Below are 26770 nucleotides of genomic sequence, written 5' to 3'. Positions count from 1 at the left end.
GAAATAAGGCCATATAACACATACTAAACATTTGTTCACAAGACTTTTCAGAACTGGATCTTGTAGCCTAGAGTTTTTGCTACAAAAATAATGTGAAAACCATCCTGATCACTCATTCATACAAAACAATATAGTCATTTAACTTTTGTAAGACAATTTTAGTGTTAGAAAGGCCATATGTGAGGAGGCGTGGATGATCATGAATATTGATGTGATTCACACCTGAGGAGACAAAGACCCCTCCCCTGAGAGAGAATGAATGTGAGGAGACTTAATGATTGAATGTATTGTTTGTAGTTTAAGTAAAAAGAAGTAATCTGACTATACATTTTCTTTACATAAAGACTTTACTTAAAAACTTTAGACCAACACTACCATTTAAAAGTTTTAGATCTGTAAGATTTTTTTAATGTTTTTAAAAGAAGTCTCTTCTGCTCACCAAGGTTCCATTTATTTGATCCAAAATACAGCAAAAACAGTGATATTGTGAATATTTTTACAATTTAAAAGAACATTTCTATTTGAATATTTCTGTGACCAAAGCTGAATTTTCAGCATCATTACTGCAGTCTTCAGTGTCACATGATCCTTCAGAAATCATTCTAGTATGCTGATTTTCTAATATGGGCATATTTACAGCACATTTTACACATTTACACCCAAACAGATATTTGCAAGCAAAAGCTTTGTTGATGATAATGAGGCAGCATAAACACTAGTTAAAATATAATCTAAACATTCATGTTATTTTTATATCTTATCATATCGATATCATACAGCATACAATTTAAATACCTGCTTTAGCCGAAACAACATTTAAATGTAACTAAAACTTGCCTATTAGGACATTTTTCAAATTTCAATACTCTGAATCCTGGCTGGCAAGTCTGGAAATAGTCCAACTAGTAAAATGTAATAGCACGTCGACTAATATGTAAGTGAAACTAAATGACTTACTCAACCGAAATTGTATCCTCGGCTGGATCAAGTCGCCCTTCAAAATGCAAACGTTCTTCGTCGGATTCCCGCTCTTCTTCTGAGGAAAACGTGAACTCTTCATCACTATCCAGGAGCTTCCTCACCTGTGTAGCATGCCATCTTCCAAACGCGCAGGAAAGTGAATGAACTTGATGTTTTTTAAGGCACTGTTGGGGACGTTTACCATTTGCATTGATCACCTCAGCACATTACCGTATGAATAGAGCACTCTGCTGGTGGGTGGGATCACATTGGGGATAATTAGCTGAGCCAGTACACATCATATTACGTTGTGTTTAAGCTAATTTGAATCGTAATTGTCTGCTGTCAGTTATAGCATGGAAAATGGCATATCATGTGTATGTTTCAGGAAGTAATGAGCAAAAAAATGACAAAAAGACACGTGTTTGTGATATGCATGTGTATATGTGGGGATTTCATATACTATACTCACTGTAGTTTGGTCTCTAAGTGAAACAAATTTGCTCATTGTATTCTAATTAAGACCTTTCCAATGATATTTAACACATGGCACATCTCATCTTTTTGATGTTGTTACTAAATCCAAATATGATTGTTGTGAAAACGGAACAATTCTAATTTGTCTGCAAATTAAAAACGTTTTTGTAGTGGTAAGATCAGCTTTAAGCATTGTAAAGTCCAGATTCTAAGCTTTTGAATTACATCTATTTTGTGTAAAGTGGCAAGAAAAAAGTATGTAAACCCTTTGGAATGACCTGCATTTATGTATAGGTTTGTCTTAAAATCTGGTTTGATCTTCATCTAAGTTGCAATAATGAACAAACACAATCTATTTTAACTAATAACACACAAATTATTGTGTTGTTATTGTACATATTGAATACATCATTCAAAAATTCATGGTATAGGTTGGAAAAAGTATGTGAACCCCTAGGCTAATGACGTCAACATAAGCTAATTAGAGGCAGGACTTGGCAAACCTGGCATCCAATTACAATCTTGGAGGTGTGGGTTAGAGCTTCTTTGACTTAAAAAAGCACTCAAACTTTTTGAGTTTGCTATTCACAAGAAGCATGCCTCACAAAAAAGTGATCTCAGAAGACCTACGATCAAGAATTGTTGCTTTACATAAAGCTGTAAAGTGTTAAAAAGTTATCTCGTAGAGCTTAGATATTTATCTGTCCACAGTTAGACAAATTTTCTATAAATGGAGACGATTTAGTACTGTGGCTACTCTCTCTAGAAGAGACCGTCAAGCCAAAATGACTCAAAGGTTACACAGCAGAATGCTTAATGAGGTAAAAAAGAACCCTAGAGTGACAGATAAAGACTTGAAGGAATCATTGGAACTGGTTAACATCTCTGTTCATGAGTCTACTATACAGAAAACATTAAACAGGCATGGTTTCCATGGCAGGACACCACGAAGGAAGCTGCTGATTTCCAACAAAAACATTGCTGCGTGCCTGAAGTTTGCCAAAGACAACCTTGACACTCCACAATGCTACTGGGAAAATGTTTTGTGGACTCATGAAACTAAGGTTGAATTGTTTGGGAAGATGGCGTATGGTGTGAAAAGGGCACCAGATACCAACATGAAAACATCCTCCCAATGGTGAAGTATAGTGGAGGGAGCATCATGGTTTGGGGCTGCTTTGCTGCTTTGGGGCCTGGACCGCTTGCCATCATTGAGGGAAAAATTAATTCCCAAGTTTATCAACATATCCTACAGGGTAATGTCAGGGTGGCTGTGTGCCAGCTGAAGCTCTGTAGAAGTTGGGTGATACAGCAGGACAATGACCCTAAACATTAAAGTAAATCCACTACAAAATTGCTTCAAAAAGTCCTCATCCTCCTTGACTTGTCTGCTGCTTTTGACACAGTGAACCACAAGATTCTCCTGCTCTCTCTCTGACCTGGACTTCACAGTAACTGCGCTTGGATGTGTTGAATCAAACCTCATTGGCAGATCTTTTAAGGTCTCCTGGAGAGGAGAGGTGTACAAGTCACACCAGCTGTCCACTGGTGTTCCTCAAGGATCAGCGCTGGGACCCATCCTCTTCTCGATATACACAACATCACTTGAACCAATCATTGAGGCACATGGCTTTTCCTACCACTGCTACGCAGATGACACGCAGCTCTACCTGTCATTCCAGCCTGATGAGCCTACTGTCTCAGCTCGTATCTCTGCCTTCCTCTCTGACATTTCGGCCTGGATGAAGAAACGACATCTTCAGCTCGACCTTGCCAAGACAGAACTCTTCGTGATCCCAGCCAACCCATCTCAACCCAGCTTAATTTTACCACCCACCTCTCATCAACCACATGGTCTTGCAGATTCGCACACTGCAACATCAGGAAAATCAGTCCTTTTCTGTCAGAATATGTTTCACAGCTCCTGGTCCAAGCTCTGGTCATTTCAAGACTGGATTACAGTAATGCTTTGTTGGGTGGCCTCCCAGCTAACACAATTAAGCCACTGCAGATGGTCCAGAATGCAGCAGCACATCTGGTCTTCAATCAGCCAAAAAGGACTCATGTCACTCCACTCTTGATTTCACTTCACTGACTACCTGTAGCTGCCAACGTCAAATTCAAGGCTTTGACTCTGGCCTTCAGGACAGCCAATAGAATTTCACCCTCTTACTTCAATTAACTTCTCCAGGTCTATGCTTCAACTCGCTTTCTGCGATCTATGAATGAGCAGCACCTTGTGGTCCCATCACAAAGAGGCTCAAAGTCTATTTCACAATCTTTCACTTTCTCTGATCCACTGTGGTGGAATGAACTTCCAGCCTTCACACAATCTGCTGATACCATCTCAACATTCAAGAACCAGCTGAAAACACATCTGTTCTGCAAGCACTTAACCAATCCACATTAATTGCACTTACTATTGAACTTAACCTGCACTTACTGTACACACAAACACACACACACACAAAAACACTTCTGTCTCTTTCTTCTGCGCTAGCACCTATACTACTCCAGCCTCGATGAGAGCTTGGCAGTACAACACTGTCGATATTGTTGACTTTTTATGACAAATTGCTTGCTGTGTTCCTCATTTGTAAGTCACTTTGGATAAAAGTGTGTGCTAAATGACTAAATGTAAATGTAAAAAAAAGAAAATCCACCTTTTGGAGTGGCCCAGACCTAAACCCAATAGGGATGCTGTGGAATAGAGCCATTCATACCAGACATCCTAAGAATATGGCTAAGCTGAAGCAGTTCTGTAAGGAAGAATGGTACAAAATTCCTTCTGAACGTTGCGCAGGTCTAATCCACAGCCACCGGAAATGCTTGTATGAGGTTATTGCTGCCAAAAGGAGGATCGTCCAGTTATTAAATCCATTATTTTTCCACAGTACTGTCAATGTTTAATGGGGTGTGTTCATTAAAGACATGAAAGATTATAATTGTTTATGTGTTTTAAGCTTAAGTTGTCACAGTTTGAGCAGAGAATCAGAGTTAGGACCCAAACGCAGAGTAAAAACAAAAAGGCAAAACAAAAACTACCCCAAAGGGGAAAAACCAGGGTCTTGATGACAAAAACGGTCTGGACTGGATACTTGGCAAAACACAGGACTGACCAGAACCGACAGGAACTGGGAAGAACACAACACTGACATGGACACAAAACAAGATGAATTGGCACTGGACAGCACACACGAGGAGACTAAAATAGGGAAGGAAATCAAACAGGTTAACAAGCAGGGCAGGTGAGACAAATTAACTAATAATGGGCAAACAAGGATGCAGGGTATGACGCAAGACTGAGAGACATGCGGCAATACAGAAACAAAACAAAGACATGCTCTCACAAAACACAAACACCCAAATGGCATGGGTGCACATCACCAATATAATAAGACAGTATAAGCTCATGCCAACCGACAGACATGATGAGAGAATGCGTAGCAACGCCAACCAAAGCAATGCCACGCATTTCCACACTAGACAGAGCCTCAGCGTACATTCGCGAGGCAAACGCCACGCGATGCACGCAACAGGCGACAAAACGAGACAGGATACCTGTGCGAGAGTTCAGCCACACTCAAACCCGACACCTCAGACCAATGTGAAGCGCGCCCATGGTCGTGAGAGACAGACATAAATGATTGATGTGAGTGCATGCCGCCAAGATGACATAGGCACAGTGCATTCACGCCAATAACAGACAGAACATGGAGCATAAGTGTCCGAATCCCAACACCAATCGAAGCCGAACCAGACAAGGAAGTCAGGATCCAGACACCATGCTCCGAACATGAAACATGAGACCAACTGAGGAGCGCACAGCAGGGAAATAGAAACCGAAGCCGTGTGCTCACACAAAGACTGAAATGAAGCATAAGACAGACAGAGAACAATGATGCCACAACCCTGTCACACAAAAAGCCAGACTGATAGAGTCACAGGATTGTGACACAAGCACATTGTGTTTGTCTATACTTGTGACTTTGATGAATATGAGATCCCATTCTATGACCAATTAATGCAGAAAACCAGCTAATTCCAAAGGATTCACATTTTTCTTGCCACAGTCTCATGTACTGTGATTAACTCGATTAAAAAATGTTAATCAGTTTTCAATGTTTAACTTTAAGGATTTTTTGTTTACTCTTGTATGATAAACAATCTATATACTTGCCACTTGATGTCCAATGTAAAATTTGTGTCCTGAAGAAAAACACTTTAGAAACACTGATCTAAATTTCGTGACCCCAGTCATTAATTTCTCCTTACATTCTTTTATGTAACAGCACACCTCCATTGTTATCTTGATATTGAAATCATGACAGTTTGTTGCATGGAGGAGCATACAGATTTTAGTGAGCATTACTATCATAATAGTGGCATGTCTGATAGTAAGTGCCCCAGTTTCTCACGTGTGACTGCGTTAATTTCACCAAACACTTGACTGTCTGCACACGTCGCAAGACATGTCAGCAGGCTCTAATTGACATTCAAATGTATGCATGCACCTCCTCAAAATTTTACCACCCCTAATGAGGGAAGGTATCATCACTGCACAGTCAAGGTCTGCCTGCATAAATGGCAGACACCCACATTAACAAATGGATGTATGCGTACACATCCAGGAGAACCTTCAAAATTGGTGATTCCTCGTGCTTTTGGAACAAAAAATGCTTTTGGCTGAACCCCTGCCCACCCCATCATCTGAATTTAGCTCTGCTGTTGTGAGGGATCCAGTTTTGTGTGTAGCCTGTCACAAATGTGTCCAGAGGAGGATGGGGACAACGAAATAGGACCTGTCAAAAAACCCCCAAAAATGTCTGCATGGACGGCAGACCGAGAGTATCAGCGGAACTAGTGATGGAGAGAAAAAGAGGCAGTCAAAACAGTGATATGACTCCACCGGGGCCCGTGCTGCTGTACCGCTCAGATCTATTTTTAATGCCTCAAACTCTGCGTCAGCAAAAGGAATGCATAATTATAGAGTCATGAATAATTAATTCATGTTGGGCTTATTTGAATTAGGAGGCGGCATTGGGAGCCACATATTTTCAGGGGCTTAGGAAACTTATTTTTTTCCATTGTGGTTTGGAGTTTTGCTAATACAAACCTTTCAGATAGAATTGTTAAAAACATTGCACATATGTACAATTAAACATTATTGACTGTACTGAGACAGAAAACAAATATGTTCACAAATATTTAGAAATCTTGGGTCTATGGCATTAAAAGTGAAGTGTTTAATTTTTAAATGCTTAAATCCTGACCAGCCAGACACAGTAACACTGACTCAAACAATAGTGTAATGTTGGGGCAGGACTATCGGATTGGCTGACCAGTGGCAAAGCTTTAGTGAGCATTGCTTGGCTTGATTCTCAGTTGTTGAAAATCAAACACTTTAAACGTAACCATGTAGAGTTCAGCAGTGTTTGATTACAAAGCAATTAGTTACTGTAATTTAATAACATTTTAGTCAAAAAGTAGTAAACATGTAAAAACATGATAAATTCTAATTAAATCCCTCTGATAGAAGACAAGAGCATTTAGGCACAAGACTAGTTATTGTTAACTGATCATCCCTTTGATTCTCACAAGTCTTGCAGATGACCCATTGCCCTACAGACTTGAAAATAAAATAAATAAATCTATGTGCAGGTATGTGTGATTCTACACAACAAAAAAATTAGGGCTGCAAACAACTTATTTTGGACATTGAGAGTCACTAAACAGTTATCAAATAGGTATACACTGATTTTTGAGACTGGTTCTTGTAAAATAAAAATCTCAGAAGACCTATGATCAAGAATTGTTGCTTTGCATAAAGCTGGATAGGGTTACAAAGTTATTTTGAAGAGTTTAGATATCCATCTGTCCACAGTTAGACAAATTGTCTATAAATGGATACGATTTAGTACTGCGGCTACTCTCCCTAGAAGTGGCCGTCCAGCCAAGATGACCCAAAGGGCACATCACCCATCAAGATAAATGAATGCTGTAAAAAAATATTGTTCATTATTAATTAATGATGTGTTTACTAATGTTAAAAAATGGAATGGTAACACTTTACAATGAGGTTCCATTTGTTAACCTTAGTTAACAACATTAGTTAACATGAACCAACAATGAACAATAATTTTACAGCATTTATTAATCTTGGTTAATGCTAGTTTCAACATATAGTAATGAATTTTTTTAAATCAAAAGTTGTATATGTTAACATTAGTTAATGCACAATGAACTAACATGAACTAATAATAAACAATTGTATTTTTATTAACCCTTTAAGCTTGGATCCGCTGGCAGTCCTGCAAGAAAACAATCATTATCAAAATATCAGTAACTACAGTCTTGACCAACACAAAAGAGGTATTGATTTAAAGCTTAGAAGCTGTATTTTACAACTAATAAAGTGCTTTGAAATTTGCAGACAAAACAGAAATGTTCCGTTTTGATCATTTATAAATAATTTTGCATTTTACATATTATTGTACTGTAGTGAATACTGCAAAAACAACAACTGATCAAATAGCCATGTGTCATATGTCGTTGGAAAGCTCTCAAAGAGTAAAATACAACCAGCCTATGTGTTTTACTCACAGACAAAAATATAACGAGTAATAGCTAAGTACATGTCTTTGACATACATGTTACATAAACAGGTGTTGCTTATAAGCCACATTTTTGCTTATAACTTCAAGAAAACTAAACAGTACATACATTATCACATACCATTACTTAGAGGAGGGGATTCCCGTTAAAACGAGCCCAGACATAAGGTAATCAGATGCATGGATTATTAGACAATCCACATGAAGCACAATGTGCACACAGCACATAATGTGCTATCTGGCTAAAGCAAATTAGCTTTCCTCGATCAAATGACTTCATCATAAATGATGTAGTATGTTGTCCAGTGTCATTGAATGCTTAACCAACTGTATAAGGAAAAATAAGAAAAAAAGTTAATTTTTGTTTCAAGTTTTTTAGTTATTTTTCAGCAGTTTCTTAGGCTGAGAGTCTCAGAATTTATCATAATCTATATCATTCAAAAATGTGTAACGTTTGCTTTAAAATGATACCAAACACTTGACAACTTCAGTGGTTAAAGTGTTAACTAACATTAACAAAGATTAATAAATGCTGTAAAAATATATTGTTCATTGTTTGTTCATGATACCTAATGAATTAACTAACATTACTGAATGGAACCTTATTGTGAAGTTTTACCAATTGAACCATAGTGTATAGTGTTACCCATTTGTTTCTCAATTTAAAGTCATTATTATAATATACATTTATTGTATTAACCATATTATTTTATGCAGTGGTGTAGTAGTGCCTGAAGAGGTGGGCATACTGTGAGATCATGAAGGATACAGTATAATTAATATATATATATACACTACCGGTCAAAAGTTTTGAAACACTTGACTGAAATGTTTCTCATGATCTTAAAAATCTTTTGATCTGAAGGTGTATGCTTAAATGTTTGAAATTAGTTTTGTAGGCAAAAATATAATTGTGCCACCATATTAATTTATTTCATTATAAAACTAAAATTTAATAATAATAATAAAAAAGTTTTTGAAATTGATGACTTGGACCAAATAATAAAGAAAAGCAGCCAATAAGTGCCCAACATAGATGGGAACTCCTTCAGTACTGTTTAAAAAGCATCCCAGGGTGATACCTCAAGAAGCTCGTTGAGAAAATGTCAAGAGTACATGTCTGCAAATTCTAGACAAAGGGTGACTACTTTGAAGATGCTAAAATATAACACACTTTTGATTTATTTTGGATTTTGTTTAGTCACAACATAATTCCCATATTTCCATTTCTGTTATTCCATAGTTTTGATGACTTTACTATTATTCTAAAATGTGAAAAAAATTAAAATAAAGAATGAGTAAGTGTTTCAAAACTTTTGACCGGTAGTGTATATGTTTAGGAGGGAAATAAATTTACAGTGCGTCTGTCTTGCCAGTGTCATAAGTTGCACTCCCGCAGTTCATTGCGCATTTAGAAAGAATCTCTGTACACATTTTAAAATTAAAATAAAATCACAATGCACTCAATGGTGCAGCAGCACCACATTAGTAGACTGAAAAAAATTTGGGTCAAAAGCCTACTCGTTGTTCTGGCGGCCATACATATCATTAATTATTTTAGGTGGGCATAAGCAAAATCCCAAGAAAGATAGGTGGGCATATGGCATATGCCTGCGTATGCCCTAAACTACACTACTGATTTTATTTATTGTTCTTTATTTATCATAACACTCCCCCTATCATTTATTGTTTGGACAAACAGTTAGCTCCGGCCCAAACTCACACAATTGAACTGTTTTCTGATTGACTGGCTTTCAACTTTTAGCTGTTAATCATTATTATTGAATGAACTCTTGTTTTGTGGATAGTTAGACACAACATGATTGGTAAGATGGTAAGAAATCAACACAGTTCCATAATTCTTTTTTTAAAACTCACATGATTTATGGTTCTTAACAGTTTTTCTGTAGATTTTTTGTAATGTAAATAATCTAAAAATGACCTGCAGCATTTGTCTTACTTCGCTGCTCAGTGGGTGCGCCAGTAACATTAGTCCGTATTTTCATGTTACTGTCAATCTTTTTGATTCACGCCCTCATGCAAGCATTGTTTTTGATAACTGACATCTTGAGAGTACAATCACATGTTCAGAGTGTGAAGTTTGTCACTTTTAATGAAAATGTTTCCAACTTACATTTTTTTGTATTTTTGTGCATAATCATTAGCTTTAATGTCTCATGTTAATGATGAAGAAACTAGCAGAGCTTTAGGGGTGTTTATACCTCAACATTCTACATACCCAAGTGACTCACAGTGACATCCCCTTCGAAAGAGACTTGTTTGTATTAAAATGATTTCTTTTAGCTACTGTGGGGTGGTCTGGCACTGTGGTTAAAGAACCATGACAGTAACCGAAAAGTTGTATGTTCAAATTTTGAAAATGAAAATTCTGTCATCATTTACTGCCCCTCATGTCGCTCAAAACCATATGACATCTGAAAATGAGAAATTAAAAAAAAGGATCGATAGCTTTTTTCCAAGCTATTACAATAAAACTTTCAAACTTGGAAAAGGAAAATATGTTTCATATGAATCATGCGTTATATTCCAAGTTTTATGAAGCCATATGAAAGATTTGTGTGAGGAACAGACTGAAATTTAAGGCATTTTTCACTAGAAGCTTGCTCTCCTGGGCATGTTCAGGAGAGAAGTAGCAATGTCCGATTTGTAAAATAATTGTTCTTTTGAGTCAGATCTTTTCAATGAATCACTTGATCCGATTCACAAAACCAGCCTGAATGATTCAATCACTGATCCAGTTCTTGAGTTCAACTCTATGTTCCAGCTGCAGCGGTTCTCCAGTTAACAGCTCACTGAATGGGAAGTTAATCAGTGAATAATGACTTAAATTTCGGTCAGTTCCTAAACAAAAACTAATGTATGGCTATAGAAGACTTGAAATATAGCTCATGGGTCGTTTGGACCACTTTTATGATACTTTTAGGGTGCTTTTGTGTTCTTTGTGAAGCTTGAAAGCGCCATTCTCCATTCATTGTTGTATGAAAAAGAACGATCTGTAACCCACACTCTTCAGAATTTCTTCTTTTGTGCTCCATGGAAGAAAGTCATTCAGGTTTCAAAACAACATGAGGATGAGAAAATAATGACTGGAATTTCATTTTTGGGTCAACTAATCCAGCTTAATGACTACTTACAAAAATTATTTTAAATCAGTTATGTAGTATGATAGAAATATAGTTAGGTAGGGGCCTGGGTAGCTCAGTGGTAAAAGACGCTGGCTACCACTCCTGGAGTTCGCTTGTTCGAATCCCAGGGCATGCTGAGTGACTCCAGCCAGGTCTCCTAAGCAACCAAATTGGCCCGGTTGATAGGGAGGGTAGACTCACATGGGGTAACCTCCTCGTGGTCACTATAATGTGGTTCGCTTTCGGTGGGGCGCGTAGTGAGTTGAGCGCGGATGCCGCGGTGGATGGCGTGAAGCCGCCACACGTGCTATGTCTCCGTGGCAGCGCACTCAACAAGCCACGTGATAAGATGTGCGGGTTGATGGTCTCAGACATGGAGGCAACTGGGATTCATCCTCCGCCACCCGGATTGAGGCGAATCACTACGTGACCACGAGGACTTAAAAAGCGCACTGGGAATTGGGCATCCCAAAATGGGTGAAAAATGGGAATGTTTTGGACATTTACCATGGAGAACCAAAGAACTAATGTATTCTTTGTCTACTTTGGACTAACATGTAAATAACAGTATATATGTAATCTCTTCCAACACTATTATAAAATATTATGCTATGTCATATATCTGAGTATCAGTGTTCTTCTATTGACAGAGCTGAAATGCATATCTTAACAGATAGCTTCGGTCAAGGTGAATATCATGTTTTTGGTCATTATTATGACATATCTGTGGACAGGTTCTTTTAATACTATTGATTGGGGATGTGTGCAAAGAATGAAATCGATGGCCAGCTGCGGTCACTTGTATGCTGGAACTCAGCCAAGTGTTCAGGAATTCTTATCAGAGCGTAAGCCAAGCTAGTGTTGTCGAGACTTTTCTCTGTCACATGGCTGTTTTTGTCATTTTGATAAGGCCGTTTCTCCTGCCCTTGGACTTAATATGCTCTATTTTTGTGATAATGTCATGCGGTATGATGTAGGACTATGAGACACTCTCTACATATATATTTTGTGCTAATGTCTTTGTGTGTTTTCATAGCTTGTTGGAATAGGTCATAGCTCTCAAAGTGCATGGAAATTCTTGTTTTCTGTAGTGAATCTCATAAACTGAAGCTTCTGAGTGAAATATTTATTTCTGTTTTCCTCATGAGATTTTAATTATTTATTTATGGTCGCTGACCTCTTATATCCATACTAATGGTCTTCTTGCAAACAGACACAGACACCATCTCATCTATGTTGAGCTTGACATTAGGCTCATTATTTAATTAGCTGTGGCTGACATTTGAATGATACTCGCCCATATAATTGTCTCATTATCATTGAAAATTGTGAGTGTAAAAGTAAAAGTTACACCTCTCCTCATCAAGCCACTTGAGAAGTTAAATATTACAAACACCCCCAGTAAAACCTTTGTGACAAAAATGGCCTTTTATTGCTTTGTGTCGTTTAATTCAATTTAGTGTCTTTAAAAATTAAAACAATTAAATAATAAAACTGAACAGAGAGGTGGTTTGGAGGAGGAGGACCATTCACACTCAATCACCATACGCTACACGGACGGGTTTAACCGTTGCGTTCTCTGTGTTTCCCGAGAACGTCGACGGCGGAGAATACGGTGGAGGATGCTGCGACTTTTGTGGTTATCCCAGAGATATCGAGGGAATCCCAGACAATGCGTGCGCTCCAGAGATAGTAGGATAAAGCAGAGCGCATCACGCGGGTGGTTTTGTGATGGCTTGCACAATAGTCATGCGAAAACCAGGATTGAATCGCGCGTGTTTCAGATGAGGAAGCATATTTAGTGTGTATAAAGCTCCAGACGCCAGATGAATATCATTACATTTGCAGGAAAAACGCTACAATAACAACATTTACTTAACTTCCCCTTCAGTTCCACTCAAACACCTGTAATTCCGAATAAAAACATTGGGGGCTGGACCAAAATCATTTGGGGCTCGACCTAGCGACACCCCTGGATGGCGGTAATGCACTATTTTAGTTTGTGGTCTGCCGTTACAAAAGAAAAAGAAGAATGACGCTGACTGATTTTGAGCAGCAGACAGAATACGCTGCAAGTTCGTCAGACGTTTTGCCGGTAGAAGCTTGGGTTCTACACAATAAAGAAGGCTATTTGTTATAATCTGACCAAAACATAATGTAGCGTTTGGTTGCACTACACTGCTACTTACTTGTAAAAGTAGTTCGCTACTGGAAAAGCTACACTGTTTTAAAAGCAGCTGAGCAACTGTCAAGCTACTGAAAAATGTAGTTAAGTTAGTAGCGTCGATAATTGTTATTAGCTACACCCCAACACTGCACCTCTACAAAATAATGGATTACTTAGTAAATATTGACTAAGTTGTCTAAATATTGGCATTTAATATTTTGGCTTTGGTCATCATTTATATTTATCTTTCACCACTAAAACAAAATATATATATATAGATATAAAATGAGCCAGGGACCTCTGGTTGAGTTGACACTGAACGACCCCTCAGGTTTTCTTGCATAAATTCACATAATCTCAAATTGCAAAATTACTTTCTGAAATTGACCATCGTATGTACACTTAAGGTACCTTGTAAAAGGAAACTTTGTGAAGGGATCCCATTGGTCGCTCTCATTTGGAACGACCCTAGGAGTAGCATCCCCTTCCTGAAGTTCAGTGGCATACAAATGACATTCAGAATTTGCTATTCCATCTCCTCTTCAGCAGAGCTTTTCAAAGGAACAGTTCTGCACTCTTGAGTTTTACCGTACTTCAAATCCAACCACTTTTTCTTACTTCGTAAAGAGCCATCGAGTCTATGAGAGCAGAGCTTATCAGGAGTGTCAGTTGAGAGTCACTTGGGAATCAGGGAAGTGAGTTTGGCTAGAATGAGGCCAGGGTTTAGGGCGAATTCCACTTGAAAGTGAGCATCAATTGTTTGGGTACCTTGATAACATAGCAGCAAAATTCATGTTTATAGCTGTTAAGATTGTTGTAGCCAAAAAACGCTTAACCTATGTGTGTTATTAATTTAAATTAATTTAAACTTGTATGCATTAGTCTTTCGTGGGACGCTTGGTAAAAAACAAACAAACGTATATGGGTGTTTATTCAACTTCATGTCATTTCATGTCCCAGTGCTTGATTTTCATCAAAACGAACAGATTTCAACTTTTTTCTTTTTGTTTGCATGAGGGTCTCATTAAAACTGAACTGAAAATGTTTACTAGATCTTCATAATTAATTTTTGGTACTTTTTTTAAAATGCATTTTATTAATAGATTTGACTGTTTTAGCCTTGTCCGAGACCCAGACTTTCAACATTAACCCTTTAAGGTCTGAAGGTGTTTTTAAAGATTTCCTGTTGTAGTGGCATACCCAAAGTTAAAGGCTTATAATGCAAAAAAAAAAAAGAAAATCCTATGTGAGTAAAACACATAGGTTGGTTGTATTATACTCTTTTAGAGCTTTCCAACAACATATGACACATGGCTATTTGATCAGTATGATGTTTTTACTGATTGCAATAATATGTACAGTGCAACATTTTTCATAAATTATCAAAATGTCACACTTCTGATTTGTCTGCAAATTTCAAAGCACTTGTTTGGTTTTGATCATAATGCCTGCATACGTTGAAAGTAGAGCTTCTAAGCTTTCAAATGATACCTATTTTGTTTTGGTCAAGACTGTAGTATTTTGACGATTATCTTTTTTTCTATTGTGAAAATTATTTTGCCATCATTTCTAATCAAACTGTAATTTTGCCAAATGATGCAAGAAGTGTAAAAAATATTATTTTATTATGTGTATTTAGGATAAATGTTATGCTATAAAATGTTCTTTAACAGGACAAATGAGTTGACCATTTTATTTACAAAACTTTAAAAATGTCATTTCCATCAGCATAAATTCCACCACGGAATCCTATTAAACACAAAACAGAATTTGAAATATGCTGGATATAATACTGTGGTGGTTTAATGACTTAATGTATAATAATAATTGACATAAATATCCAGTGATGCATATACATGCACTCTTGAACATTGTCAGTAGTCAAATAAAAAAGATATTCAGTGTGAAAAATTTTTTAACGAGACTTTACTTCCTAGAAGTCCACAATATGCCTGAAGTTAGAGAAACTGGAGAAATGCATCGATCCTAAAGTAGAAAACCATGTCATTTTTATTCACTAATTTGAATACATTTCACAATTAAATAAAATAAGTCAATTTTACTTAACTTTTCAGAGCTGGTGTTCCCAGCCTGCACTGGGCTTGAACAATTAATGAGCTTGCATTGTTTCACTGTTTGCAAATTGATTTACGCTATTTTAATTGTTGATATTTTTGTTACATTTGGTAACTTCTTGTTTTGTGAGTCTGATTTTCTACTTAAAATGACCTGTTCAAATATTTTACTTGAGAATTTATAATTAAAGCCACCAAGTATTATGTGTAGATTTTACTTGAAAATTTGGTCTGTTAAATTTATTAACAATTTCAGTGTGGATATGGTTTCCTAGGTTGTTTTTTAAAAATGTTTTATGTACACCCCACTTTTCAGTGAAGGGTGCAAAATTGCTGTTTGGAATTTGCCCTTATTTACAAACCACACCCATTCACAGCATGCTCTTTGCAAATCGCAGCATTTTCTTTTATGTGTTGCCACTTTTCCAGTATGCACGCACCTTAGGATATGAAAGATTCATTATCTTGTCTTGCACAGGCGTTAAAGCCTCTCTATCTACCCAACAATTCTAACACTTCTAGCTTCAAATCGGCAAACAACTTGGCTAAATCCACTCTAGTGGTTTTTGTCTTGGTTGAAAATGTTTGCTGAACAATCACCAAGGACCAGGGGGCTTTTACGATAAAGATTTTTCTATAGAAACTCCTTAAACATGTTTTATGTAGAGTCAGAATGAGAGGGGAACCGTGTTACAAGCCCTAAACCTTCACCTCTATGAGTAATAAACGTGTTAACCACGTGGCGGATGTTTTGAAAAGCGATTTCCCTGAGATGACGTGCTGCTCTTGCACCATGAAACGGTGTGTCAAAGTGATAAACCTGAAAGCCCTTTTCAGTAGATGTACGCCATCAATTCTGTTCACAGTTTTGCTTATCTACTGTACCTGATGCTGTTTGTCTTCAGGTATGAATGGCGCGTCTCACAGATTCTGAGAGAAAGGAGCTTATGTTTTGGATCTGAAAGGATATGGCATGTTAGAGGGTTTTTGTTTAGTTTTGATGTAGATTTGATGCCAGAATGTCAAAATACTATCCGAGCCATGCTGCAGACAAAATAATCTCGCTGAAAAATGTATCTGTTTGTATAGCTAGTCATGTTTCCGTTTTACCCTATTTCTTCTCTTTTTTTTCTCTAGGTCTTGTAAAACTTGGAGTCCATTGTGTCACATGTCAAAAAGTCGCCATAAAGATTGTAAATCGAGAAAAGCTCAGTGAATCCGTGTTAATGAAGGTAAGATTGCATTCTTCCTTTAGAAATGTCACCTTTCCACGCAAGAGTGGTCTCTCTCCCCCATCTCCCTTAAAGGAACAGTTCACCCAAAAATAAAAGCTTTCATTTCTTGTATGCTATTTTTCTCTAGGACACAAAAGTAGGTTTTGAAGAATTTTTATTTAGGTCTAATCAATTCAAAGGGAACACTCAAACTCAAATTGACTTGTGTACTATATTTCAAGTCTTATGAAGCCATATGATACCTTTGATTCATGTCACATGAATCACATATATGATTCACTGATTCACTGTGCAGCCTTAAAGGGACTTTGTCATTTTTTTGAAGTGAGATATTTCATTAATTGCTGCTCTTTATCACTATATTTCGATTTAGTTATATAAAGTAGGATGATTTCTAGCTTATTAGTGTATTTTAAATGTGCATTTATGTTCAATTTAATGTTGTAAACCTATTTGTTTAACCTTTATGAAAATTAACCATGGTTTTACTTTAGTAATATTGTAGTAACCCTAACTGTAGTAACTATGGTTAATTTTGTTTACTATGTTTTTACTACAAATATCATCCGATTGTTATATATCTAAAAATATTTCTTCTTTAAATAGGTTCAATGTAGTTAGCTGCTTTTTGTTAATAACTTGTAGTGTAGAGTAGCTTGACTGTAGATTAACTACTTTAAGTTATGAGTAGCTTGTAGCTTGGGAAGCTACAGTACAGGTTCTATGTAGCTTTCCCAACATAGCCAAAACAATATGTTTGAATTCTGGACGCATATACGAGTTAAACGCTATATTTGGCTAATTAGTGAGTAATAAGTACAATTTCAGTCTGTTCCTCACACAAAGCTATTGCATGATTTCAGAAGACTGCAACATAGTGCACAAGTAGTATGATCTACTTTTATTACATTTTAATGGTGCTTTTATGGTATTTTAAAATCTTTCTGAAGCTTGACATGTGGTCACTACGAACAACCTGAACTGAATTGAAAAGAGCTGTGTAAAGATTCTGCGAAAATAAAATTATTTTGTTTTACCTTAAAAGAATAACAGTAACAAGTTTGGAACTACATAAATAATGTGAATAATAGATAATAATGACAAATAAATAATAGTAAATAGGGCTGGGCGATAAATAGAATATACACGATAAAATCACGACGATTTTGCTGACGATATAGAATTAAGCAATATCATGAATTAAGCAATATCATTGCATTGCTATGATTTTAAAGTGCTTTTTTATTTTGTCATTAAATTTCATAAAGAGCATCAATAGACTAATTATGGACTAGCTTATTCACAAGCTCTTGATTCGATTCCGATTCAGTAACGATTCATAGGGGTATAGTTCAGATTTAAGAATCGATATCGAGATTGTTCAAATGAAGATCACGATGCATCATAAAATCAATATTTTTACCCACCCATTTTTTTAAATTTTGTGAATAGGCTGAAAAATTTTCAGATATAATTTTTGTAGCTATGTCACCTAGCCCTAATAATATAAATAGTAGTAAATAATGACAGAGATTTTGGGTGAACTTTCCCTTTAATGCTCTCATTTCCGCCGCCTCTTTGTTTGTCCAGAAGTTGTACCAAAGTAAAGATAATTAATGAATGAATAAAACAATAGTAGCTACAACCATATGATGTTATTTATTGCCTGTTACACAATACTCTGGGTGATAGTTGGCCCATAATTATCTCCTCTGATAAAAGCAGCCATGGGAACCTGAAGCGTGAAACCTAAAATGCAAGAACCTGATTAAGGATAATTTTATTTCAAGGGATAAATACTAAATTATGAGATTCCTGTTGTTGTTCCGAAAGGGGGGCAAGCTTGTGATATGTCTTAATTTAGAGTATACACACGCTTAAATGAATGTTTGGGTAGAAAACTTAAAATAACTTTTTTCATTCTGCTATAACTGATGTTATAAGGAAGAGGGATTTGTCCGAGGATAAGCGGCAATAAATAGAATTGGCTCTTTTGAGCACGATAAGAAACCTAAAAAAAAAATACAACTCTTTTGGATATTTGTGGAACTAGGATTATGCCAGAAGGCACAGGTCCAAATGTAAGATTGTTGGAAACAAACAGCACCTGTGGCGAATTGGAATGCCAATATAGCAATATAGAGCAGTGTTTGGCCAAAAAAGCTCATCATGTTGATCAGACTTGCTTATAGTCGAAAGTTTGGCTTTACATATTTATATACCATTTTATTAATATGGTACTGCAAGGAGCTAATACAACAGTACATGTTGAATAATCATAGTATTTCCATTAATACACCAACCTGGTCTTATAGAACCACATTAATATACAGTGGCAAGAAAAAGTATGTGAACTCTTTGGTATTAGCTGGATTTCTGCATTAATTGGTCATAAAATGTGATCTCTACTTCATTAAAGTCACAAGTATAGACAAAAACAATATGCTTAAGATAACAACACACAAACAATTATAATCTTTCATGTCTTTATTGAACACATCCCATTAAACATTCACAGTGCTGTGGAAAATGTAAGTGAATCCTAGGATTTAATAACTGGCCGATCCACCGTACTTCTCCGTTGAGCTGTGTGATCTTCCTAAACAATTAAACCAGTTTCATCAGTGCACAAAACATTTTTCCAGTAGTGTTGTGGAGTGTGAAGGTGGTCTTTGGCAAACTTCAGGCGTGCAGAAATGTTTTTGTTGCAAAGAAGCGGCTTCCTTCATGGTGTCCTACCATGGACGCCATGCCTGTTTAATGATTTCCATATAGTAGACTCATGAACAGAGATGTTAACCAGTTCCAATGATTCCTTCAAATCTTTAGCTGTCACTCTAGGGTTCTTTTTTTTTACCTCACTGAGCATTCTGTGGTGTGCCCTTTGAGTCATCTTGACTGGACGGCCACTTCTAGGGAGAGTAGCCACAGTACTAAATCATTTATAGAAAATGTGTCTAACTGTGGACAGATAACTCTTCAAGATAATTTTATAACCCCTTCCAGCATCATGCAAAGCAACAATTCTAGATCGTAGGTCTTCTGAAATCTCTTTTTGCAAGGATTCTTGATTCTTGTGAATAGCAAACTCAAAATATTTGAGTGCTTTTTATGAGTTGCTCTAGCTGTCGTTTCATTAATTGGATGCAAGGTTTGCCAACTCCAGACTCTTATTAGCTTTTCTTTTTTTTTTTCATACTTAGCCTAGCTTTTTTTGTTGTCGTCGTACTTAGCATAGGGATTCACATACTTTTTCCACAGCACTGTTAATGTTTAATGGGATGTGTTCAGTAAATACATGAAAGATTATAACTGCACATTGTGCTTTGTCGATGCCCCATATCACTGGGATTCAGCTATATACTGTAGAGCCTTAAAATGAAGAAACAAAAAGGAAAGTTTGTTCTGAACCAGAATGTATAAGGACATTAAGAAATATTTAATATTTCTGGAGTTATAGACACTTTATCTTTGGAAAAACAGCACAAAAAACGCCTTTTTTTCTTTTCTTTTTTTTTTCTTTTTCTTTTTTGGACACACCAGTGGCACATAATACAACAAGGGGTGCTGAAGTCAACTGGTTTTAGTAATAGATCTTCCAATATCTGTGTAAAAATAAAATAATGACGCTACCTCCTTTCTAAAGTTATTTTTTTGACCTGTAGTTTTGCTCCAAAATCATAGGCGAAAATTATTGTTTTGACCCCTGTCTATGAAATAATGGATTACTTGATAAATATTGATATATGAGATTTAATATTATGCCTTTTATAATAATTTATGCTTATCTTTCTTCAGAAAAAGTATTAACAAAATAAAAAAACACGCAAGTCCACATATTAGCTGAAAGTGTCATAAAAGTGCCACAAAACAACATGGTTGCTTCAGCAATTTTGTTTCATGTCATATTTGCTTTTTATGACTGTCGGTTAGGTTTTGGTTTGAAGCATTAATCTTAAAAACCCCATCTGTTTGGGAGAAAATGTAACTTGCTTTTAGTGCCACACAGTGGTCATTTCATGTCGGAACTGGCACGATATGTGTGAGGAACCATGTTATGTAATTTTGCAAAAAATGTCAGCACAGTCACGTAAATTTCATGAGATCATGCTGGGAAATACCATGGTACCTTTTTGTCAGTGTTTTCTTTTCCACTGTGCATATATCTGTATCTTTATTCCTAATGCACTGCCTATCAGCATCACTGAGGCCTCATCAACACCATCATGAACTCCAAACAACCTGACTGCACATCTGATTAAATGCTCAGTAATCATATTCATGTCAGGTCTAAACAGTGTTTTCAGTATAATTAATTCCACATCTCACATACATAATGCATGTACCACCCTGCTTGAACTTGAAGTTTGATGCGACGACAACAGATATTACATTTTTAGCCCTTATTTTCATGTAATTACTTCGGTATGAGGTAAAAGTTGATTTGAACACCCAGCAATTTATCTCCGCATGGGTTCGAGAGATGATTGAATGGATTGTCAGGGTTATTTTGGGCAGCAGCCTCTGTTTTGAGTGTGTGTGCTGTCGCACTCCCGCCTTTGACATTCTCGTTGTCGTCTTGCTGTCACTGAGTTAAATATGGGCTATCCCAGCACCTGTCTCTCTTTTCATGCCTGTGCCTCCAGACCGGCATCTCAAATGTCACCTTTTTAAATGCAAATGTCACATTCTCTGTTTCTGTCCTGGCACACACGTCCAGACGCTGCACACCATGAGAAATTAGATTCTCACAGTCAGTCACCAGAGTGCCCACACCTCTGATTTTATATCTAGAGGCAAAGCAGCTGTGTTTAAAGGGATAGTTCAGTCAAAAATGAAAATTCAGACATCGTTTACTCACCCTCATGTGGTTCTAAACCTATAGGACTTAATTTTTTGTGACATGCAATAGCATTCTGCTAAATGTGTTGCATGAAGGAAAGAAAAACATGATGTGAGTAAATGATGACAGAATTAAATTTTTTGTGTGAACTACACCTTTAAGGATTATAAGAGTGGGAGGATAAGCCTAAATGAAAAAAGAAAAAAAAATATGGTAGGTATGAAAGTTAGATAAGGATTTGAGTTTGGGTTTTTGGCAGTTATGATAGGATTCACTGGAGTTAGCGTATTTTGTTTGTGTTTCTGAGGGCATTTGACAGACTTTAGACAGCAAGGCAGTTCAGGAGCTAACTGTGTTAACTGATGGTTTCTGTGATTGAGCATGAGTGCATTGTTTCTATGTGAGAAAGCGAATGGAATGTGTTGCACTGTCAGTTCCTGTGGGAATGTTTAACATTTGTGAAACTACTGAGATTATAGACTACACACTCATATTGTAGCTCTAAACACACGTAACATAGTGTGCAGAGAGCGGATAAAAGTAGTATGAGTACTAATTTCAGTCATGCTGTCTTCATATGAGCAGTTCAATGTGTTTCTAAAAACGAGAGGTTTAATCTAGATTTCAAGCTAGTTTTAGTCAACCAAATTTTGAAATAGGTTAGCATTAGCGTATCTGAGTTTAGAAGGATGAGAAATGCACACGTTACCATGCTGCCATCAGTGTTGGCTAAATTACTTAAAGAAAGTAATCCACTACAAATTACTAATTAAAATTCTTACTTTAAAGTTACTTTCTAAAACACTTTCCACAGAAAAGTTTGTCTATCTGCTGATCCTGTGATTTTAAGAATCAGGATTCTTCAAATGAAGATTGTGTTTAATTGGAAAATGGATATTTTTCCCAGCCCTAGTGCATACAGGATACAGTATTCCATGCAATGTGCTCTCTGTTGTATACAGCAAATTTTTGGTCATCCAGGTGTTCCATGCGAACAGAAAATATAGACACACTATACTGTACATAATGCATACTGATTTCTTTCAGAAGCAGATAGTGGGTCATTTTGAATACCATATGTGTGTGTGTGTGTAAAGGGAGCAGGCGGCACAGCAAGTGGCTAGTGCGAACATCAGCGCTCTGATGATTGTGCTTCCTGTGCGCTCTGGGCCTGATTAAAGTTCATTATCCACCGTGACTCGCTCTCTCCTCCACTACTGACACAGCATCAAACACTGAGAGAGAGCAAAACAGGGAAAAGATGGATACAGATAAGGAAGCCAAGAGAAATGGAGGAAGAATTGCAGTATGTACAGAACTAGGGGCTGTAAATCAAAGCAGTATTTAAAATTATAATTTGATGTTGCATAAACTGTGCATAACACTGGCCCTTAGAGGTACATATTTTTTTCTAGTAGTGTCAGACACAGTTTAAGGTGCATTCACACTGACGGCAAATTGCAGCAAAAAGGCGACGAAGTCATACATTTTCAATAAGAGTTGTCGATTTGAGGCAACAGAGATTGTTGCCGATGCAACAAAGTTGAGCATAGTTCACTATGCAAATGCACCAACTGCCAATGGGAATGCAAACAGTGAATGCATACTAGTAACTAACACAACCAACAGCAAATTGGCAACCTCCAGCAATTTAAAGTCAATCTGCTTAGAATTCATCAGTCCACATTATTCCAAAAAATTGTAATTCCTGATTTTTAATAAAACTGTTTGAACATGCGCCATTTGGAATGACTCTCCTTTAAGATGACGTTTGAAATCCCTCTTACTTTTCAACCCCTCCCTTCCAACCATCTTTTCACGTTCCAATCTCAATGGATTAAATCAAGACTTTAGTGTTGGGGAGTATTTAACTAAAAGTAGCGACGCTACTAATGTGTTCAATAGTGTGATAGTATTTCAGCTATTTTCACATTAATGTCGCTTTTCCAGTAACAAACTACATTTTCCAGCGAGTAGCACTGTAGCATTTTAAAACGCTACATTTGTCACATTATATTGCTTACACGGCAAAAGGGTCGAGGGAGTTATCAAAAGTGCTCACCTAAACCGTCCTCTCTCTCTCATGTAGCACTTGGGAAATCAGATCATTTAAGTGAATCGGTTCTTTTGGACATGTAAATGAACCAGTTAAAATAAATAATTTCATTAAACTTAGCATAATTTGGTTCTTTCACACGGTCCATGTACTGTAAATGAACAATTTCACATAAGTGATTCACTGATTCACTTCAGCCCTGCACAGTAAAGGGACTTTGCCTTCTTTTTTAAGCATTTTTTTTATTTAATTGCTGTTGTTTATCGCTATGTTTCGATTCAGTTTTTAAAAATGGGAGTTTCTAGTTTATAAGTCAAGTTTGCCAATTTGTATAGCACTTTTCACAACACACATCATTTCAAAGCAGCTTTACAAAATATGCTGTAACAGAAAATTAAGCTGTAATGTTAGCAATGTCTTAAAGTCCTCAGTGAGCAGTTTATATTAAAAATGTAATTTAAAATAATGCTTTAAAAATTGTTTGTCTTTAGGCCCTCAGTGAGCATGTCAGGTGTGGAGGGAGGGATGAGGACTGAAATGCAAAGTTCAACAAAAGGGCTTTATTGGTGAGGAAAAAACAAATTTAAAGATCCCTGAAGGGCCAAAAACAGTCTCAGGGTGGGTGGAGAACTGACTGGCTTGAGACAGGGGAAGGGTGGAAGGAGGGCTAGGCTGGGTGGCTGAATCAGGGAACACCGATGACCATGCAGGTGGGCAGGCCGATGAATGGTGGCAGACCTGAAGGCAAAGGTGAGTCCAGTGGCATCAGGCAGCCAGGAACTAAAAGGCAGAGTAGGAACAGGAAGCCAGGAGACAGATCCACTCAGGCTGGCTGGTGCAGAATCCTCAAAGAAAACTTAGTCTAGGCCGATGAGGACTAAACCAGGAAGAGGTGGGAGAATGCTGTTCTGTAAACATTGGAAATTTGATTTTCAAAGGATAGATTGCAATCAAATATTAAACCCAAGTTCTTAACTGTAGAAAATGGTGTAACAGTACATCCATTGAGAGATGAATCATATTGTAGCATTTTTAGTGGTTTTTGGTCTAATAATTAATACCTCTGTTTTGTCAGATTTGAGTAGAAGGAAAGTTTTAGCCATCCTGGCTTTGATATCATTGATACACTTTGCTAGCTTGGTGAATTAGGAAATTCTGACAGGTCCCAAAGAAATAAAAAGCTGAGTATCATTAGCATAAAAGTGAAAACTAAATCCATGGTTCCTGAAAATGTCTCCCTGAGGAAGCATATGCAAGGAGAAAAGCAGAGGACCTAATACTGATCCCTGAGGAGGATTATTAGTGAAGCTATCTTTAGTGGTTGAAAGAATAGTTCTACCCGATCGATAACGTGTTGTAGAGTGAGCTAAGCACAACATGCAAGAGACGAGGTTATGATCTGAGATTGCATCGCTCTGTGGCAGAATTGCTATATTATCAACATCAACTTCATAAGACAGAATTAAATCTAACGGATAATTAAGGCAATGAGTTGGTCCTGTCACATTTTGTCTGACCCCAACAGAGTTGAGAATGTCAATAAATGCTAATCCCAATGTATAATTTTTATTATCTATGTGAATGTTGAAGTCACCAACAAATAAAGCTCTGTCTCTAAGAAAGTCTGTATAGGACCCTGGGTGTCTGTATACAGTAGCAAGAGCAAAATACCACAGATACTTACACTCACTGAGCACTTTATTAGGAACACCTGTACACCTACTTATTCATACGATTATCTAATCAGCCAATCGTGTGGCAGCAGTACAATGCATAAAATAATTTAGATACAGGTCAGGAACTTCAGTTAATGTTCACATCAACCATCAGAATGGGGAAAAAATGTGATCTCAGTAATTTTGACCATGGCATGATTGTTGGTGCCAGATGGGCTGGTTTGGTTTTATCTGTAACTGCTAATCTCCTGGGATTTTCACATTCAACAGTCTCTAGAGTTTATTCAGAATGATACCAAAAACAAAAAACATCCAGTAAGCGTAAGTTTTGTGGACAGAAAACACTTTGTTGATGAGAGAAGTCAACGGAAAATGGCCAGAATGGTTCGAACTGACAGAAAGGCTACTGTAAACCACTCCATACAATTGTTATGAGCAGAATAGTATCTTAGAATGCACAACATGTCGAACTTTGAGGCGGATGGGCTACAACAGCAGAAGACCAAGTTTGGCACTTTATTAGGACCATAGTGTTCCTAAAAAAGTGCTCAGTGAGTGCATATCGGACAATGTCACTCTCACTTCAAAAAAATTAAACTTGTATTTTGACCTCTGAATAACACTAATACATCACTGTAAATTATAGAAACACCTCCTCCTTGACCCTTTAGGCGAGGCTCATGTTTATAACAATTCCTGGGGGAGTAGACTCATTTGAACTAATATATTCATCCGATTTAAGCCAGGTTTCTGTCAAACAGAGTGAATCCAAACCATGATCTGTAATAATTTCATTTACAATTAGTGTTTGGGATGAAAGAGATCTTATGTTATGTAGCCCAAACTTTGTTAATTTTTTTTTTTCTAGTTTGAAATCAATAATTTTTTTCCCTAAATGACTTAAAGGTTGTGTGTTTGGTGGTTCGGGGAACAGACCGAGTCTCTATATGATATCTAGTTTATATGACCTGTGTGACATCTCAAGGCAGCTAGCAGATGGTTGGTTTAGCCAATTTTTCTGCTTCCTGACTTGGGTCCCAGTGAGTCAAACACTATTACTATTAAGACTATGAGACAAATTACTAGAGAGGAGAGCGGCACCTTCCTTGAAAGGATGGAGTTAGTCTCTCTTTTGCAGGTCAGGTGTACCCCAAAAACTCATCCAATTGTATATAAATCCTAAGATATTCTCTGGACACCACTCAGACATCCAGCCACTCAGCGACAATAATCTACTATACAGTATATTTCTTAACCATTAAAAGCAGGGAGGGGACCAGAGCATATTACAGTTTCTGACATTGTTTTTGCAAGTTCACACACCTATTTGATGTAATCTGTAGTGATCTCCGTCTGGCGAAGCCAGACATCTTTAGTCCCGACATGAATAACAATCTTAGAAAATCTACATTTAGCATTAGCCAGCACTTTTAAATTTGCTCTGATGTCAGGTGCTTTCATCTACGGGACACATTGGATAATGGCAGCTGGAGTCTCTATTTCCACCTACCTTACAATAGA

At 37.0% G+C, this 26770-nt stretch overlaps 1 protein-coding gene across 3 annotated transcripts in view; it reads left to right on the top strand.

Annotated features, from left to right (window-relative positions):
- LOC127435663 (serine/threonine-protein kinase BRSK2-like) overlaps positions 1 to 26770 on the top strand; it is a 316801-nt gene that overhangs the window by 151469 nt on the left and 138562 nt on the right. For all 3 annotated transcript variants that reach the window (XM_051689300.1, XM_051689298.1, XM_051689297.1), the window contains exon 2: positions 16577 to 16671. In XM_051689300.1, coding sequence (XP_051545260.1) covers positions 16577 to 16671 — 95 coding nt within the window. The remainder of the gene's footprint in view (positions 1 to 16576; positions 16672 to 26770) is intronic.

The sequence above is a fragment of the Myxocyprinus asiaticus genome, chromosome 46 (assembly GCF_019703515.2).
Source record: "Myxocyprinus asiaticus isolate MX2 ecotype Aquarium Trade chromosome 46, UBuf_Myxa_2, whole genome shotgun sequence".
NCBI lineage: Eukaryota > Metazoa > Chordata > Actinopteri > Cypriniformes > Catostomidae > Myxocyprinus > Myxocyprinus asiaticus.
This window is presented reverse-complemented; position numbering and strand designations above follow the sequence as displayed.